The sequence below is a fragment of the Aquarana catesbeiana genome, linkage group LG11, assembly GCF_042186555.1.
Source record: "Aquarana catesbeiana isolate 2022-GZ linkage group LG11, ASM4218655v1, whole genome shotgun sequence".
NCBI classification, from domain to species: domain Eukaryota; kingdom Metazoa; phylum Chordata; class Amphibia; order Anura; family Ranidae; genus Aquarana; species Aquarana catesbeiana.
In genome coordinates, this window is record NC_133334.1 from 30136738 (window position 1) to 30155590 (window position 18853).

Here is an 18853-nt window from a genome sequence, read left to right on the forward strand (position 1 = left end):
GCAGCGCGAGCCAATGGCTGCGCTGCTTTCAATCCATCCACTGCAGCCAATCAGCGACCAGGCTGAGCTGCAATGAAGATGACGAGGACGAGCAGCGAAGATTCGAGGCGTCAGGTAAGTAAAACGGGGGGCCTGGGGGCGGCGGTACTGTCAAAAGTTTTTTCACCTTAATGCATAGAATGCATTAAGGTGAAAAAATTTTTATCTTTACAACCCCTTTAAATGATTTTAGAAAATGTCTACAATATAACAAAGAGTGAAAAATTTAAGGTGGTCTGAATACTTGTCATCCCCACTATATATTATAACAAGTAAGAAGGTTTTTTTTTTTTAGAATACTATATATGGCACTTTGATTGAAAACACCTAAATTAAGTTATATATAGTGATTTGTAGTTACGTTGTCTGAGTTTTTAAAATAAAAAACCTTCTGACTTTACAACCACTTTAAAGTTGTTCTAAAGGCAATGCTTTTCAATTTTTAATTTCTATTTCTATAACATTTTTATTTTACAAAAAACATTTAATGCAGGAGCATAGGCATGTGCGCGGGGGGGGGGGGGGGGGGGGGGGTTGGGGGGGTGCCGTGATTGCCTGGGCACACCCTAAGTAATCACCCCTTGCGATAGTGCTATCCTCTCTCTCACCCCCCTTTTTTTTCTCTGTCCCCCCCTCTCTCTCACCCTCTCCCTCCCCTCTTTTTTTCTCTGACTCCCCTCTCTCTCCCCCTTTCTCTCACCCTCGCTCACCCCCTCTCTTCTCTCACCCTCATTCTTTCTCACCCCCTCTCTTTCTCTCACCCTCACTCACCCCCCCTTTATTCTCTCTCTTTCTCACCCCCTCTATCTCAATCTCACCCCCCTCTCTCTCTCTCTCTCTTTCTCTCTCACCCCCTCTCCCTCCCCTCTCTCTTTCTCTGACCCCCCTCTCTCTCACCCCCCCCTCCCCCTCACCGCCCCTCCTTTTCCTTCTCTCTCTCCCTTTGACCGGTTCTGCCATAAGATAGAAAATGTATTTAAAAATGTTTTTATACATTTAAAAATGTTTGTTTACATTTATTTAAAAGAGTTTGTGTCTATCCATACATACATACAGTACATATATATATATATATATATATATATATATATATAGCCACACGCATGTGCGTTTGAGTTTTGAGTTGCACACCTTAATGTAATAGGCTGCACACACCTATGTGCAGGAGGCACCCATGCACCCACCCATCTAGGATTTTTAATGAGAGAGCACAGCGGCAGCTACTAGTTTTAGAACCAGCTGTCTCTATATGGAGATATTTAGAGCAGAGAGAGAGCACTGGAGGATGAATCACTCTTTTGATCATTAGGCTGTGTAGGTATTTTGAGCTTCAGCTATTTACCCCTATAAAGTTCATGTTTTTCTTCAGCAGAGCAGCTAGTGTTAGCCAGGAAAACATTTGAAAAAGAACCTAGATTGCCACCTGGTGGCTGACAACAGCAATTATGAAATATTCATATGCAAGGTTAATTAGTTGTCTAATTCAATTACTTTGCCTGAACAAAATAAATACATAAATAAAGATAATTTGTGGAAATGCACTTAAAGCGGAGTTCCGCTGATTTTTTTTTTAAGTCAGCAGCTACAAAATACTGCAGCTGCTGACTTTTTAAATAAGGACACTTACCTGTCCAGGGCGCCCGCGATGTCGGCAGCCGAAGCCGGCCTGTCACTCGGCTGTCGGGTGCTGCCGCCATCCTCGGCGAGGGAATCAGGGGGGAAGCCTTCCTGGTTCCCTACTGCGCATGCGCGACTCGCGCTACCTTATCCCACTGGTCCTCGCTGTGGTCTGGGATCCGTGTGTATTGCAGAAGGGGGGGGGGGAGTGGCGTAGATACCCACAGGTGGCTCGGGTATCTATGCCCGGAAGTGGCAGCAAAATACCTGTATTAGACAGGTATCTGCTCCCCCCCCCCCCCCCCAAAGGTGCCAAATGTGACATCGAAGGGGGGGGGGGGGACCGGAAAAGCGGAAGTTCCATTTTTGGGATCTCCGCTTTAAGATCCCCCCCCCCCCCCTTTTCACAGCATAATCTGCTATCAATCTGCTAGCGGCCCCTCCCCTGTCACCATTTTTCACTTGTTGTCAGAAGTGACTCATGCTGATAGCAGAGGAAGGAGGCAACAGACAGAAATGACACTTAGTGCTCTGGATTGAGACAAGTACACACTATATGCTTTGTTCATATTTCATGTCTGAGGTTTACAACCACTTTAAACTTAACTCCCGTACCTAACATTAAAGTGTTAAAGTGTATGTAAAATCGAAAATTCTTTTTCTTTTAGATAGAGTAAGGAGTGTTGACCCCCCCGTGTCTTGCCAGGGAGACTTTCCTTCCATTTTTGTACTGGAGAAGCAACATGAAATGAAAAGAAAATTTCTGCAACTTGAAAAGAATTCCATCCTAGAGAGTTGGCATTGAAACTGGTATCCCTATTGGAAGACTTGCTCTGATGACAACCTAAAATGTTTGGAATGTATCTAATATTTGTCACCAGGATAAATAGAGAGGTAAATTTCCCCAGTGGGGGAAAAAAATAAAAAAATTGACAAAGGGTTTAACCCTTCTCTAGTCTATCCAAAACTAAAAAAATATACTGTACATACAGTCAAAAAGCCAACCATTGGCCCTAAAACGAACCTAACCTAACCCTCAACACTATTATTAACCACCGCAACAGCATACTTGGCATATATGTAAAATAAAGCAATGGCTTCAAAATCTAAGGGCCCCCATGGTGAATGTCAACTGTGTTCGGTTGCTGGCATGGAATACCATAAGTCGGGTACCATGTTGCTTTTTTGTAAATCCTGACGACTTCGACATTTCTTCCAGTAACCCCATGGAATTTTATCCAGAACAGCACAATCAAAATGCAATCGTTCTAGAAAGTAGATGATAAAAAAGTGTTAGAAGCCAATTAAAGTAGACATTCCATGGCAAACTGAATGTTCAACCAAAACATTTAATTACATTTTGAAGGACATATGGATCAAAAATCCTTGTGATTTTTTTTTTTTTTTTATACAAGCAAATTTTTGCCTCAACAGTCTCCATGACGAAATCTGAGACTTTGTTTCAATTAAGTTATAGTAAGCTCTAAATCCATAATTTTGCTTCAAAATACATTTTGGGGAAATTGCTTTGCTCGCTTTTATGCAAAGTACAGTAAAACCTTGGTTTTGAGAGCATAATTCTTTCCAGAAACACGCTTGTAATCCAAAGCACTTGTATATCAAAGTGAAATTCCCCATAAGAAATAATGGAAACTCAGATGATTCGTTCCACAACCATTTACCTGTATTCATAAATCCTTCAGTTTATAGTCCATATAAAAGGATTATAGCTATGTAATAGGTTGTGTAACCATAAAATGTCCATCCACAAATGGAAGCCTCCACAAGGGAATTAGAAGCAAAATCCAGCAGGAGCTCCAGAGTATAAAAGAGAAGAGAGGCGCCTCTAAGTGTAGCAATATGGTTACATTTAATGAAAGTTACAACATTTAGCAACTCACATGGTTGATAAATAAAGGAGGCACATCTAAGTATGGAGGCATTCGGGTGTCCACATAGACTGTCCTCCACACCGCCGGCTCTCACCGCTGTCAGTCTGCAATCGTGACCGGGACGACTACCCTGCAGTAGAGGGTTTTGAAAGCGAGGCTTGAAGTGCTTGTGGAAGGGATGACGTCGATGGTGGTGCGGAGGATGGTCTGTGTGGACAGATTTACCCCGGATGCCTGCATATTTAGATGTGCCTGTTTTAATCATCAACCATGTGACTTGCTAAATGTTGTACCTTTCATTAAATGTAACCATATTGCTACAATTAGAGAGGCGCCTCTCTTCTGTTATATACTCAGTTGTGACATGATGCTACTTGTATATCAAGACATCGTTTGTATATCAAGTCAAAATGTGTTTAAAAATTTTGCTTGTTTTGCAAAACACTCTCAAACCAAGGTTTTACTGTACCTTAACATCGCATCATTCCAACCTTACATAGCATAACACTGGTCCAAGTATCATGGTAAAATTAGGTTATTTAAGTTAGTCGGGGAAAAAGCATGGCTTTATGGAGGGGTTAAGTTAAATGACTGGGGTGAGGAATTTGGGTTTAAGAAAGGATTAAGAAATCTAATGTCAGCATGTGGGTGGAGGAGGAGACATACCATTCACGAAGAAGTTGTTCAGCTGGGAAAGAAGTCCCAAGGGTTGGTTCTATCGGGTTAAACTTGCATGACCATTGATAGAGTTCTGTAGACCTGAAATGTGGTTCTTGTGGTTCTCTAAATCTGCAGAAGAACACAAGAAGGAAGCATGAGGGACCTGAAGGCTTTGCTTTAGTAGCACACCTGCTAATACCACTGCATATAGACTCTGAGTATGTTGGGCACCTTTGGCTATTTCCCACCCCCACAGTCCAACATCTACATGGGAGCTCCTACCAGGCGCCCTGGTGCATCAGACCAGTCATACAAATGTCAATGCTGGGCTGAAACCTATGTAGAGTCTCATTACTGTGTCCAATGGGATGATGCCTAACCTACAACCTCCTCTTGGCCATCACAACCTCAGATCTTGCTGATTAGGCATCAAGCTAAAGGTTGGCTTCATGCAGTGGCAGTGGGCAGCAGAAAGGCTTCAGTTACATTTGCTGCTTTCTGCTGGTTCTTGAAATGGCAGAGAGGCTTTGCTGTGGGGAGCCAAAGCAAAGGAGCTATTGGCAGCAGGAGGTTTTGGCTTTCCCTGCTAATCTGAAAACATCCAAAGGAAGGCTGAGTGCCATCAGTACTTGGTAGGCCGGAACCTTTGGGAAGAGAAGCCATCCCATCTCTGGGAGTCCACCACTGGTTTCAGTTTGTGCTGGGCTTCTCAGTATGCCCTCAAGGAGGAACCAGTAATCATGAGAGCTTTCACACAACACCCCTAGTTGGCATCTTTAGGGCACAGGGTGGTTGTGTCTGGAGAGTCTTTGAATCAGCTCAGCATCATTGAAGAAGAGGAAAGCCCTTAGGGTGTAGAGAAGAAATACTTCTACTTTTTATAGTGAGGAAGAGGTCTTTGCTAGTCACAAAAAAAGCAGGCTGTAGACATGCTAAGGAACCCTGTCATTTGACTTTCCAAAAAGGATAGATTGTAACAAACTTTCCAAACTTTAACAGTAAAAGCAATAAAAAAAAAAAAAACGGGGAATGCATACCACCCTGACCCAAACTCTGGTCATGATTAGACTACATATAGACAAACCACGCCCACGTCTGGCACAATTGTCCCTATAAACTTGGAACAGTTCTGCTACAATACAGATGGACTGACACACTAATGTTAGAATAATTACCATTAGAGATGGACATTGTACTGCCATAGTGAGGATCCTGAAACCAAACGAAAACGTGAAATTAATTTGACTCATTTTACGGTTCATTAAAGTCAACAATTTTTTATTTCCCTTTGAAAGTGTCAGAGTTTATGTTTTTATCTCCATCTGTGTCCATATTGGACAGATCCCCCCTCCTTTCTTGCGGGACAAAATACTATTTTGCATAGTAAGGAAGGGTTCGAACTTCTGACAATATTTTTATTGCTGTCTGTGACTTCCTGTCCCAGTGACAATTCCTCCCCTGATTTCTTGTATGGGTGTCATAGTGATAGGCAGTGAGGGAAAATCACCCCAATGGAGTCACAGACAGGAACAAAAGTTTGACAGATATTTGAATTCTTTCATACTCTATCCAAAAAATATGGGGCTAAAATTAGGCTTTTTACAACCTCCCACCCACCATGTAGTAAAATGACGGGCGCAAGGTGGCTCTCTCGTTCTGGGACGACGTCACATGACATCGCCCCACTCTCGCTGCACTTGCGCTACCACTGGGGCACGCAGCGCGGCAATCGGTGGTGTACTGTGTTCCCAGGACACAGCGCATCCCCGATCTCGGTAAAGAGCTGATGGCGAGGCTCTTTACCCATGTGATCAGCTGTGTCCAATCACAGCTGATCACATGTAAACAATGAAATGTGGTTTATCGGCTTTCCTCTCCTCACACTTAAAGAGTGTGAGGAGAGGAGAGTCGATCAGCGGCATTTCCTCACAGGGGAGATCTGTACAGATAATCCTGATTATCAGTGCAGCCCCAACAGTGCCCAGCAGTGATGCCAGTCAGTGCCCAGCAGTGAATCCAGTCAGTGCCCATCAGTGAATCCAATCAGTGCTGCCTTTCAGTGTCCATCAGTGCCTGCTCATCAGTGTCGCCCATTAGTACCCCTCAGTGCCGCCTCATCAGTTCTGCTTCATCAGTGCTATCAGTGCCCATCAGTGATGCCAATCAGTGCTGCCTTTCAGTGCCCATCAGTGCCTGCTCATCAGTGCCGCCCATCAGTACCCATCAGTGCCGCCTCATCAGTGCAACTTCATCAGTGCCCATCAGTGAAGTCTCATTAGTGTACAACAGTGAAGGAGAAAATTACTTATTTACAAAATTTTCTAACAAAAACAGAGAAAAACTTTTTTTTTCAACATTTTCAGGCTTTTTTCATTTTTTTTAGCAAAAAATAAAAAACCCCAGTGGTGATTAAATACCACCAAAACAAAGCTTTATCTGTTTTAAAAAAATGAAAAAAATGTCATTTGGGTACAGTGTTGCATGACCACGCAATTGTCATTCAAAATGCAACAGCGCTAAAAGCTGAAAATTGGCTTGGGCAGGAAGGGGGTGAATGTGCCCGGTATTGAAGTTGTTAAAGTGATTCTAAAGGTTGTAATTAAAAAAAAACATTATACACTTACCTGCTCAGCTTATTGGTTTTGCACAGAGCAGCCCCGATCCTCCTTTTTGGGTCCCTGGCCAGAAGTCCCGGCCCCCCCCCCCCCCGCCGAATAACCCCAATAGCAAGCCTCTTGCTATGGGGGCACTGCTCCAAGCCACGTTCCTGTGAATGGATATTGTCCATTCACACACAGAGCGGAGCTCGGCCTCGCCCTCCGCTCTCTCCTCATTGGCTCACTGGCTGTAATTGAAAGCAGCAGGAGCCAATGGCTCCCGCTGCTGTGTGAGCCAATGAGGAGAGAGAGACCCGGAAGTGCTGCAGGTAAGTATAAGGGGGGGGGGGGCACCCAGAATGCGTTAAGGTAAAAAAACCTTCTCCCTCTAGAACCACTTTAAAAGAAATTTAAACCCCAAAACATAAATATAATATATTGCAGCTTACAGGGCAATCTTTTTTTTAACAAGAAATTACAGGACAATCTTAGAAGAAAATCTGTTAGAGTCTGCAAAAGACTTGAGACTGGGGCTCACCTTCCAGCAGGACAACGACCCTAAACATACAGCCAGAGCTACAATGGAATGGTTTAGATCAAAGCATATTCATGTGTTAGAATGGCCCAGTCAAAGTCCAGACCTAAATCCAATTGAGAATCTGTGGCAAGACTTAAAAATTGCTGTTCACAGACGCTCTCCATCCAATCTGACAGAGCTTGAAATATTTTCAAAGAAGAATGGGCAGAAATGTCCCTCTCTAGATGTGCAAAGCTGGTAGAGACATCCCCAAAAAGACTTGCAGCTGTAACTGCAGAGAAAGGAGGTTCTACAAAGTATTGACTCCGGGGGGCGCTATACAAATGTACCCCCCACACTTTTCACATATTTATTTGTAAAAAATTTTGAAAACCATTTATCATTTTCCTTCCATTCACAATTATGTGCCACTTTGTGTTGGTCTATCACATAAAATCCCAATAAAACACATTTACTTTTTCGGTTGACAAAACATGACAAAATGTGGAAAATTTCAAAGGTGGTGAATACTTTTTCAAGGCACTGTAGTCTCCTATCACTGGCCTCAGTGGGAGAAATAGTGCCCCGTCATTGGCATCAGTGGGAGAAGAATTAGTGCCCCATTGTTGGTGTCAGTGGGAGGAATAGTGCCCCATCATTGGTATCAGTGGGAGGAATAGTTTCCCATCATTGGCGTCAGTGGGAGGAATAGTGCTCCATTGTTGATGTCAGTAGCAGGAATATTGCCCCATTGTTGGTGTCAGTGGGAGGAATAGTGTCTTATATCAGTGGAAGGAAAAATTCCCCCAACGCCAGATAAAGGGAAGCAAAGTGCCATGTCCGGGCCCCTGTGCCTTAATTTGGGGACCCCTGCACTATAGGACAATAACATAAAAAGGAAATTAATAAGAGATCTCCAAAGATGCCAAAGGCCAACAGTTTGACACACATGTGAGTGCTCTGTAACAGGAAGGGTTATATAGATATTAGACATACTATATGGAAAGTATTTGCATAGCTTGACATACTGTAGATAAAGAACATAGAGACAGACAGATATGCAGACATTCTTACACAGGTGTAACAGCACCCACCTCCTTAGTATCCCTCGGGGAGATGTAAGGAAGAAAACCGTGGTCTTCTGAATCAGGGAGCTGAAAAAAACAATAAAAATAAATAAAATAAAATAATTTATTCTACACCACCAAATAACACAGACAGCAAAGAATTTTCACACTATCCTTCCCTTTTTACATGTTGCGTTTAATCTCATGACAAAATTAGTTATTTTAAATTCTGTAAAATTTTACTGTATTTGTCCTCTAGAAAAAGTAGAAAAAAACAAACAAAGAAGAATTCCAGGTGTCGTATATTTTTACATTTTTACATTGGTCCAGCTTGGATCAATGTACCGTATATACCATAGTTTGTAGACTGTTTTACAGTAGAAAGTAAAAAATATTGTTTTTTTTTTCAAAATTGTCAGTCTTTTTTCATTTATATAATAATAATAATAATAAAAAAAAAAAACCCAGTGGTGATCAAATACCACCAAAAGAAAGCTCAATTTGTGTGAAAAAAATAATATAATTTTTTTTTGGGTACCGCATTGCTTGACCACGTAATTGTCAGTTAAAGTAGTGCAGTGGCGAACAGTAAAAAATGGCCTGGTCATGAAGGGGATAAAAAAGCACAGCCTCCTGATGACGTCGTACTGACAAAACGCGAAGGGCGGAGCTACCAGCGTCATTCCGGAGTTTTAATATGAAGGAAGATTTGATTAGATAGATATTAGACATACAATATGAATATTATTTGCATAGCTTGACATAATAAAGAACATAGAGACAGACAGATTTGCAGACATTCTTACAAAGCACCTACCATCTCAGCATCTATCAGGGGGGCATTTGAACCCATACATTGTTGTTCTGAATCAGGACACTGAAAAATAACATGAATTTTATTACATTTATTCTACATCACCAAATAACACAGACAACAAAGATTTTCCACATTGTCCCACCCTTTAGATAGTATAGCCTGCCCCCCCCCCCCTATTTCCTTGTGACTGGAGATATGTGACATTTTGTTGAGTTTAACCTCATCACGAAATTCGTCATTTTAAATTCCGTACAATTTTACTGTATTTGTCCTCAAATTTCATCTTGTGGAAATTAGAAGAAAAAACAACCATGTAAAAAAGAAATCTAGGTGTGGTATATTTTTACATCCAGCTTGGATCAATGTAACTACAATGCCTTGAAAAATTATTTATACCCCTTGAAATTTTCCACATTTTGTCATGTTACAACCAAAAACAGAAATGTAGTTTATTGGGATTTTATGTGAAAGACCAACACAAAGTGGCACATAATTGTGAAGTGGAAGGAAAATTATAAATGGTTTTCAAAATGTTTTTGTAAATAAATAGGTGAAAAGTGTGGGGTACATTTGTATGGCGCCCCCCGGAGTCAATACTTTGTAGAACCACCTTTCACTGCAATTACAGCTGCAAGTCTTTTTGGGAATGTCTCTACCAGCTTTGCACATCTAGAGAGGGACATTTTTGCCCATTCTTCTTTGTAAAATATCTCAAGTTCTATCAGATTGGATGGAGAGCGTCTGTGAACAGTAATTTTTAAGTCTTGCCACAGATTCTCAATTGGATTTAGGTCTGGACTTTGAATGGGCCATTCTAACACATGAATATGCTTTGATCTAAACCATTCCATTGTAGCTCTGGCTGTATGTTTAGGGTCGTTGTCCTGCTGGAAGGTGAACCTCCGCCCCAGTCTCAAGTCTTTTGCAGACTCTAACAGGTTTTCTTCTAAGATTGTCCTGTATTTGGCTTCATCCATCTTCCCATCAACTCTGACCAGCTTCCCTGTCCCTGCTCAAGAAAAGCATCCCCACAACATGATGCTGCCACCACCATGTTTCACGGTGGGGATGGTGTGTTCAGGGGGATGTGCAGTGTTAGTTTTCCACCACACATAGTGTTTTACTTTTAGGGCAAAAAGTAAAATTTTGGTCTCATCTGACCAGAGCACCTTCTTCTACATGTTTGTTGTGTCCCCCACATGGCTTCTCGCAAACTGCAAACAGGACTTCTTATGGCTTTCTTTCACCAATGTCTTTCTTCTTGTCACTCTTCCATAAAGGTCAGATTTGTGGAGAACACGACTAATAGTTGTCCTGTGGACAGATTCTCCCACCTGAGCTGTGAATCTCTGCAGCTCCTCCAGAGTTACCATGGATCTCTTGGCTGCTTCTCTGATAAATGCTCTCCTTGCCCGGCCTGTCAGTTTAGGTGGACGGCCATGTCTTGGTAGGTTTGCAGTTGTGCCATAGTCTTTCCATTTTCAGATGATGAATTGAACATGTGAGATGTTCAAAGCTTGGGATATTTATTTTATAACCTAATCCTGGTGTGTTCTTCGGCCTTCATGATGCTGTTTGTTCACTAAGGTTCTCTGACAAACCTCTGAGGGCTTCACAGAACAGCCGTATTTATACTGAGATTAAATTACACACAAGTGGACTCTATTTACTAATTAGGTGACTTCTGAAGGCAATTGGTTCCAGTAGATTTTAGTTAGGGGATATCAGAGTAAAAGGGGCTGAATACAAATGCACGTCACACTTTTCAGATATTTATTTGTAAACAATTTTGAAAACCATTTATTATTTTCCTTCCACTTCACAATTATGTGCCACTTTGTGTTGGTCTATCACATAAAATCCCAATATAATACATTTACATTTTTGGTTATAACATGACAAAATGTGGAAAATTTCAAGGGGTATAAAATCTTTTTCAAGGCACTGTATGTACTGTATATACCATGCCTGGCAAGTCTAGCAATAGCTTAGCAAGTCCAAACTTGCAGCTCAATTGGTTGCTATCTGGGTTTTGGTGACCTGGGGGGGACCAAAGAATTCCCTTAATTTGCAGGGATTTCCTCCCATTTCCTGTTTGGCTATGGGACAGGAAGTGAAGGGAAATCTCCCCATCTCTGACAGTTGTTTTAACCCTCCCTTACTCGATCCAAAATGAAAACAAAAAGTTTTGTCCATAGTTCTACTTTAAGTGTAGCTTTCATTACAGGCATACCCAACTTTTAAGTACACAATGGGACCAGAGCATGTATGTAAAATGAAAATGTACCTAAAGGGAAGAAATACCTTTTTTTCACTTCTCAATGCATGTAGATACACTATAGCTCCATGGAAAATCTTGGTCAAATTGACATGGCACTGCTCCCAAACCATAAGTGCAGGGACACCAAACTTGGAGAGCATGTTAAGGAGACCCAGGACCAAGGCAAGATAAGATTACATAGGCAAGCTTGGCCAACCCCAAAATTGGATATGTTATAGTCCTGTGTCCCCTCTCGGTGCTCCCTAAGTTTGGTGGCCCTGTCACTTATGGTTCGGGAGCAGTGCCATATCAAGCTGACCAAGATTTCCCCTAGTCACCAATGTTAAAAACCAGCAACAGTGCCATATCAAGAAGACCGAGATTTCCCATAGACGCAAATGTGTCCATACTCGCGAGTGTACGTAAAGTGAGGGTACGTACAGCTGGGTATGCCTGTATTCTGCAGTGTGTGCACGTTTTTTTCCCATCCTGAACCTGTTTTACATTATTGCTTCCAACTCAACGCTTGTTTAGAAAAACGGCAGATTACAGTTACTATTTTTCTTGGTTGATGGCTGGTGGTGCCATTCCATAAACAGCTCATTAATAAAGAAATCCATTCATAAATATTTTTTTCTTTTGTAGAAAATACATTTTTTAATTTTCTTTTATAACACTCAACAAAGCTAATAAATAGGTGAACCCCAACCTTGCTTTCAGCCTTGCACAATGCAATTGATAAGCAGATTAGACTTCAGCTTCAAAGTGATCAACAAAGCCTAAGGTTGACGCAATGAACAAATGCCTAAACAAAACCAAAATCTTGTGGGTAAAGTTGGCCTTTAATAATTCTGTTGGCTTTGCGCTAAAATTCAAAACATTGTTGCTGAATGGTTATGTGCTCTAATTGATTGTGTTCTACACTATGAAAAGGCTTATTACCTTTACATTGGAGACATTATCTGGTAAATCATTGACGGATGCAGTTTGTACTTCAACTGGATGATCTATAGGTTAAAAAAATAAATAAATACCGGTAGTTGCAACTTAAAGAGACCCTGTCACCAGAGTATTAATTTCATCAACAATCCTCCCATAAGATTATATGTGCACTTAACATATTATATACAGTATATGTTATCTACCTGTAAATTCCTCCTTTGTGTACAACCGTGGCCAAAAGTTTTGACACAAATATTAATTTTCACAAAGTCTGCTGCTTCAGTGTTTTAGATCTTTTCGTCAGATGTTCCTATGATATACTGAAGTATAATTACAATCATTTCATATTGTCAAAGGTTTTTATTGACAATTACATGAAGTTTATGAAAAGAGTCAATATTTGCAGTGTTGACCCTTCTTTTTTCAAGACCTCTGCAATTCTCCCTGGCATGCTGTCAATCAACTTCTGGGCCACATCCTTGCGGCCCATTCTTGCATAATCTGTGCTTGGAGCTTGTCAGAATTTGTGGGGTTTTTTTTTCACCCACCTCTTGAGGATTGATCACAAGTTTTCAATGGGATTAGGGTCTGGAGGGTTTCCCGGCTATGGACCCAAAATTTTGATTCCCCAAGCCACTTAGTTATCACTTTTGCCTTATGGCAAGGTGCACCATTATGCTGGAAAAGGAATTTTTCCCCACCAAACTGTTCTTGGATGGTTGGGAGAAGTTATACTTGGAGGACGTTTATGTACCATTCTTTATTCATGGCTGTGTTCTTAGGCAAACTTGTGAGTGAGCCCTTGGCTGAGAAGCAACCCCACACATGAATGGTCTCAGGAGGCTTTACTGTTGGCGTGACACAGGACTGATGGTAACGCTCACCATTTCTTCTGCGGACAAGGATCATCAAACAATCGGAAAGGGGATTCATCAGAGAAAATGACTTTACCCCAGTCCTCAGCAGTCCAATCCCAGTGCCTTTTGCAAAATATCAGTCTGTCCCTGATGTTTTTTCTGGAGAGAAGTGGCTTCTTTCCTGGCCTTCTTAACACCAGGCCTTCCTCCAAAAGTCTTCTCCTCACTGTGTGTGCCAATGTCCTCACACTTGTCTGCTGGCATTCCTGAGCAAGCTCTGCACTGGTTGTGCCCCGATCCCGCAGCTGAATCCACTGTAGAAGACGGTCCTGGCACTTGCTGGACTTTCTTGGGCGCCCTGAAGCTTTCCTCACAAATGCAATGGAAATGTTCTTTATGGGATTAAGTTCATTTTCATGGCAAAGAGGGACTTTGCAATTCATTGCAATTCATCTGATCACTCTTCATAACATTCTGGAGTATATGCAAATTGCCATCATAAAAACGGAGCCAGCAGACTTTGTGAAAACTAATATTCTTAAAATTTTTGGCCACAGCTGTAGACATTTAAAAGCTCTGAGTCTACTGTTGGGTGCTGCCATCTTGCATATGATGTCAACAGCCCCAGCCCTCCTTCCCCCAGCATGCAGTGCCGGGACATGGTCATCTAGAGCCCAGGGCGAACATACCAAACTGCGCCCTCTCCCAACATGTATGAGCCTTATGTGCCAGCAAAAATCCAACCGACCCCCCAAAAAATTGAGCACTAATCTGCATACTTACCCCCTAAACATAAATTCCCCCTCCTCCCAGTAAAAATTCACCCCCCTGCTGAAATCCCCCCCTCCCAGCACAAGTCTTTGCCCCCCAAATCCCACCCCCCCAAAAAAAAATCACCCCTCCTAGCACCCTCTCACCTTACATGATACCACAGCTGTAACCCCTGCCCACCCCTTGTATACACTTTAATGAATTTTTGTGCACAAAATCACAATACCCAACTTTTTGGTAAAATAAAAAAGATGATGGTACGCCAAGTAAAAAATATCCAAACATTTCACACTTTAAAACAGCGTACGCCCATTGAATGGCGCCAAACGACAGTACCTAAAAATCTCCATAGTTAACACTTTAAAAGCCTTTACAGGTTACCAGTTTAGAGGAACACTGGGAGTCTGGCCCTAGAATGATTGCTCTCACTGGGACCTCACATATGTGGTGTGATCGCCCATCGTATGCATGCAGGTTCGCATTTGTGCGTGAGCACGGGAGGGCGGGGGCACTTTAATTTTTTTTTTTTATTATTATTTCTTTAATGAAAAAAATAAAAAAACGTTTTTTACACTTTCTCCTAAAAAATGTTTTTCATCAACTTTATTGCTATCACAAGGGATGAACAACATCCCTTGTGATAGCATGGGCTGTGACAGGTCCTCTTTATGGACAGATCTGGGGTCTATTAGACCCCAGATCTCTCCTCTGACCTCCAATGCAGCCGATCAGACAGATCAGTCTGATCGACTGCTTCACTGGCTGGTAACGGCCAGGTAAACGAAGACCTGAAACCGTACATGACGAAATCCTTGATGCTTCCGGTTTCTAACGTCACGCAGTGGGAGGAACGTTATCAGTTCCTCTCACTTTGTCCCAGGAACTGGATGCAACTGTTTGTGCCCTTACCAGGCTCTCTGATTGCTCAGGGGAGCTTGGTTAATGCATCTTCCACTGTCTGAAAAAGTAATCCAGAGGCTCCATAGCTGCTAGGATTACTTTTACTTTGAAGGGAAATCACCGGTCGCAAAAAATATATCTCGGTCAACTTTGCAGCTGCAGCGATGACTGTGATATCATCCTTCCTATCCAGTGATGTACTGGTATGTCACTGGATGGGAAGTGGCTAATAAGCTCTGGTTGGAGCTTACACAGTCCTAAGGACACTCCCTGCCCCCATGTAACAACGCTGGGCCCCAATGGAAGCGGTAGGGAAGATAGTCTAATGCTAACCCATACCCAAATGTAATATAGCTGGTCATACACTTTCAATTTTGGGCAATTCCTGATGCATTGACCAAAATTAGCTTAGTGGGTGGCCCAGTCGGCCACTCGCTGTCCGAGTGAAAATTTAAAGGAGCCGGGTGAAAAATTGTAGGCCAAACAGCACCTGCATCCAATCAGATACAACCACTGTTCGGGTATTCTAACAGCTGCCGATGGTGACTACTGTCAGAATACAATAGCCTCAATGGGAGATTCGTCCATCCGTATAGCGTGGATGGAGGAATCTGTTCAATTTTTTTTTTTTTAGCTTGCAGGAAGTGTGTATGGGCAGCCTTATATATGAGCAGCGTGAGTGAACCTATTGCTTTGTCTTGCATGGACACCCCACAGGCTCACGATAACAGAAAATTATACAAATGTATTGAACTTTGTGTACAGCGAGGTAACGCTATCTTACCTTGACCTTCTCCTTTCTTTCTGCTATGACAATATCGATAAATGGTGAAACCATTAAGAATGATGACTGACATGACAGTCAGACCAATGATCAGTGCTTTAAAGAAAAAAAAAATCAGTAAGCTAGATATGTATAATTATTGATATATTTGAGGATGTTTTCTAAGCTAGTCATACATACACAGCCTGAGATTTATCAGCAGAAGATGTAATAAATAAAGTGCCTTGAAAAAGTATTCATACCCCTTGAAACTTTCCACATTTTGTCATGTTACAACCAAAAACAAAAATATATTTTATTGGGATTTTATGTGATAGACCGAGAGCAATAATTCTAGCATCAGACCTCCTCTCTAACTCTAACCTGGTAACCGTTAATTTTTTTTAAAGCGTCGCCTATGGAGATTTTTTAGGTACCATAGTTTGTCGCAAATTCCACGTGTGTGCGCAATTTCAAAGCATTGACATGTTAGGTCTCTATTTACTCAGCATAACATCATCTTTCACATTATCCAAAAAAATTTGGCTAACTTTACTGTTTAGTTTTTTTTTTAAATTCATGAAATTGTCTTTTTTCCCCAAAAATGGCGTTTGAAAGACTGCTGCGCAAATACCGTGTGACATAAAATATTGCAACAGTCGCCAATTTTATTCTGTAGGGTCTCTGTTAAAATATAGTTCTAAGTAATTTTCTAGCAAAAATACGGATTTTAACTTGCAAGCAACAAATGTCAGAAATAGGCTAGTGCCGTGTACACACGAGCGGACTTTTCGACAGCAAAGGTCAGACGGAACGAATCCGCCGGACAATTCAATCATGTGTGGGCTTCATCGGACCTTTGCTGTCGAAAAATCAAACGGACTTTAGAAATAGAACATGTTTCAAATCTTTCCGACGGACTCGAGTCTGGTCGAAAAGTCCGTTCGTCTGTGTGCTAGTCCGACGGACAAAAAGGGACGCAAGAGCAGCTATTGGCTACTGGCTATGAAGTTCCTTATTCTAGTCCCGTTGTACTTCATCACGTTCGAATCCGTCAGACTTTGGTGTGATCGTGTGTAGGCCAGTCGGAACTCCGTCGGAAAGTCAGTCGAAAAGTCCTTTGGAGTTCAGTTCGTCGAAAGTCCGCTCGTGTGTACACGGCATTAGGCATGAAAGGGATAAAAAAAAAAATGCCGAAGATACGAAACTAACTTCCTAAAAAAAATCGGTTCAGCATAATGAATATAACGCAACAAAATTCTTCAATGAAACAATGCATCCGAAAAAGAAACAAAATTTCCCGGCGTACATGTTTACTGATAGTTCAGCAGCATTTAACAATTAAAACCAGAATCTAGGATCCCTGAACACTTAGGCTCCATCCACACCTCTGCGTTTTGAATCTCTGGCAGATTTGCCGCGATTCTGACGATTTTCAAGGTGCCGATTTGTGAATGACAAATCACGGGACGCACATGAGGATAAGGTAGGTTTCCTCTAACCATTATCTTAGTACAGGATCGTTCCTGTTAGTGTATGAGGATTATTACACATTTTAAATATGGGATAGCAGGTTTTTATATTTTATACTTTGTTTTTATATTCTTTTATTTTTTGCTATTTCATAACATTTATATTCTGTTCACATTTAAAATTACACTTACACTGTTGTAGCTGGTATTAATGTTTGGCTCAATTGTGTTAGGTTGCTGCCTGTCTTGGGAGGGATGCATGTAGTGACACACTCTCTTCCGTGACGTTTGTAGGTTGCTGCCTGTCTTGGGAGGGATGCATGTAGTGACACGCTCCCTTCCGTGACGTTTGTAGGTTAAGGGAATTTTTTCCCATACTCAATATGGCGCATTGATGCTCGGGGTTCAGAACGAGGCTTGGCTTCCTTTATATAGTGGTGAGTCGCTGCGTGGCCCGTTCCCCATTGACAACGTCAGATGATGACGAAACGCGTCTGGGAAGGTACGCACTGACGTCACCACGCTTCCGGAGTAGAGGACGGGCTCCGTTTGTTTGTATGCCGGCCGACTTTTTGTACATGCGATTTTACTAACTTAACTGTAAGTTACTACTTGTTTTAAAATAAATACTAGAAAGATTTTACACTATGGTGAGTTCTTCTTCCTTCTGGGTCACCCGTGGCTTTCGTGATGGTGATATGTGGCAGCGCAATTGAATCTGGAGTTTTACCCCCCATATGAACATCGGGAGTGCCAGCAAGCTGAAAGGCCTTGGCTGGGCTAAAGCCACTTGCCCTTTTACGCTTGCCATCTGGTAAGCAGGTTTTAACTACTAGGGTGGATTGTCACTACTGCCTCAAAATACACGGTGGCGGTGCTGTTTATTCTGGAAGGATTTCAATATCTCTCTGATGTCATTTGCATAGACTGTTTAGTTTGAGCGCAGCTTTCCTTTTTCTTGAACTATCTAATTTGGTGTGATCGCACTATATGCTGCTGCTAGTTATATACACATTTGTTGGTCAAGCGCGGTTCTCTCTATTTACGCACATTTGAGATGCCATTCATTTGAATGGCACCTAAAATTGCGGTGCGGGTCTGCCACGATAAATGGCGCTGCAATTGAGGCAACCCACATTGCGTGAAGCTTGTGACGTGCCTCACGCGATGCGGGCTGCCGCGACTGGAGCACGATTTATCTCAGACCCGCACCATGATTTTAGGTGCCATTCAATGCTGACAAACAAAAGCAGAGCAAGGAGGGGTTTGCTTGGGGTACTTCATCTGCCATTTAGGATGTATTATCCTTCACCCACATTTAAATGTATGGCACTGTCGGGGCTCTTCTAAACCTAACATTGGCCCAACACTGGCCTACATTTGAATTTGGATGGAGGGTAATAATTCCTGTTTTGGTGGAGCGCTTTTTTAACCAGCCATGAAAATTATTGGCACATATCATGAATAAAGGCAGGGTAATAGAAATAAGCTCGCCATTCTTACCTTTTTGGGTCAAGTTTTGGATATCTAGATAAAAAAACAAACAAACAAATATTATTAGTTCTACAGGAAACATAAAATGCCAATAAACATACAGGCAAAAAAAGAGAATACAATTGTTGTGTCTTTGAACCTTCAGCTGCTTTCTACATGTAAAGTTTGCTGGAAAAGGCTCTTTTCTG

At 41.9% G+C, this 18853-nt stretch overlaps 1 protein-coding gene across 1 annotated transcript in view; it reads right to left on the reverse strand.

Moving 5' to 3' along the window:
* Positions 1 to 1024: 1024 nt before the first annotated feature.
* LOC141111933 (uncharacterized) overlaps positions 1025 to 18853 on the reverse strand; it is a 53849-nt gene continuing 36020 nt past the window's right edge. The window contains exons 6-13 of the mRNA XM_073604154.1: positions 18675 to 18698; positions 15721 to 15816; positions 12409 to 12473; positions 9207 to 9266; positions 8417 to 8476; positions 5384 to 5420; positions 4215 to 4337; positions 1025 to 2924 (exon numbers count right to left, since the gene is read on the reverse strand). Coding sequence (XP_073460255.1) covers positions 4264 to 4337; positions 5384 to 5420; positions 8417 to 8476; positions 9207 to 9266; positions 12409 to 12473; positions 15721 to 15816; positions 18675 to 18698 — 416 coding nt within the window. The 3' untranslated portion in view covers positions 1025 to 2924; positions 4215 to 4263. The remainder of the gene's footprint in view (positions 2925 to 4214; positions 4338 to 5383; positions 5421 to 8416; positions 8477 to 9206; positions 9267 to 12408; positions 12474 to 15720; positions 15817 to 18674; positions 18699 to 18853) is intronic.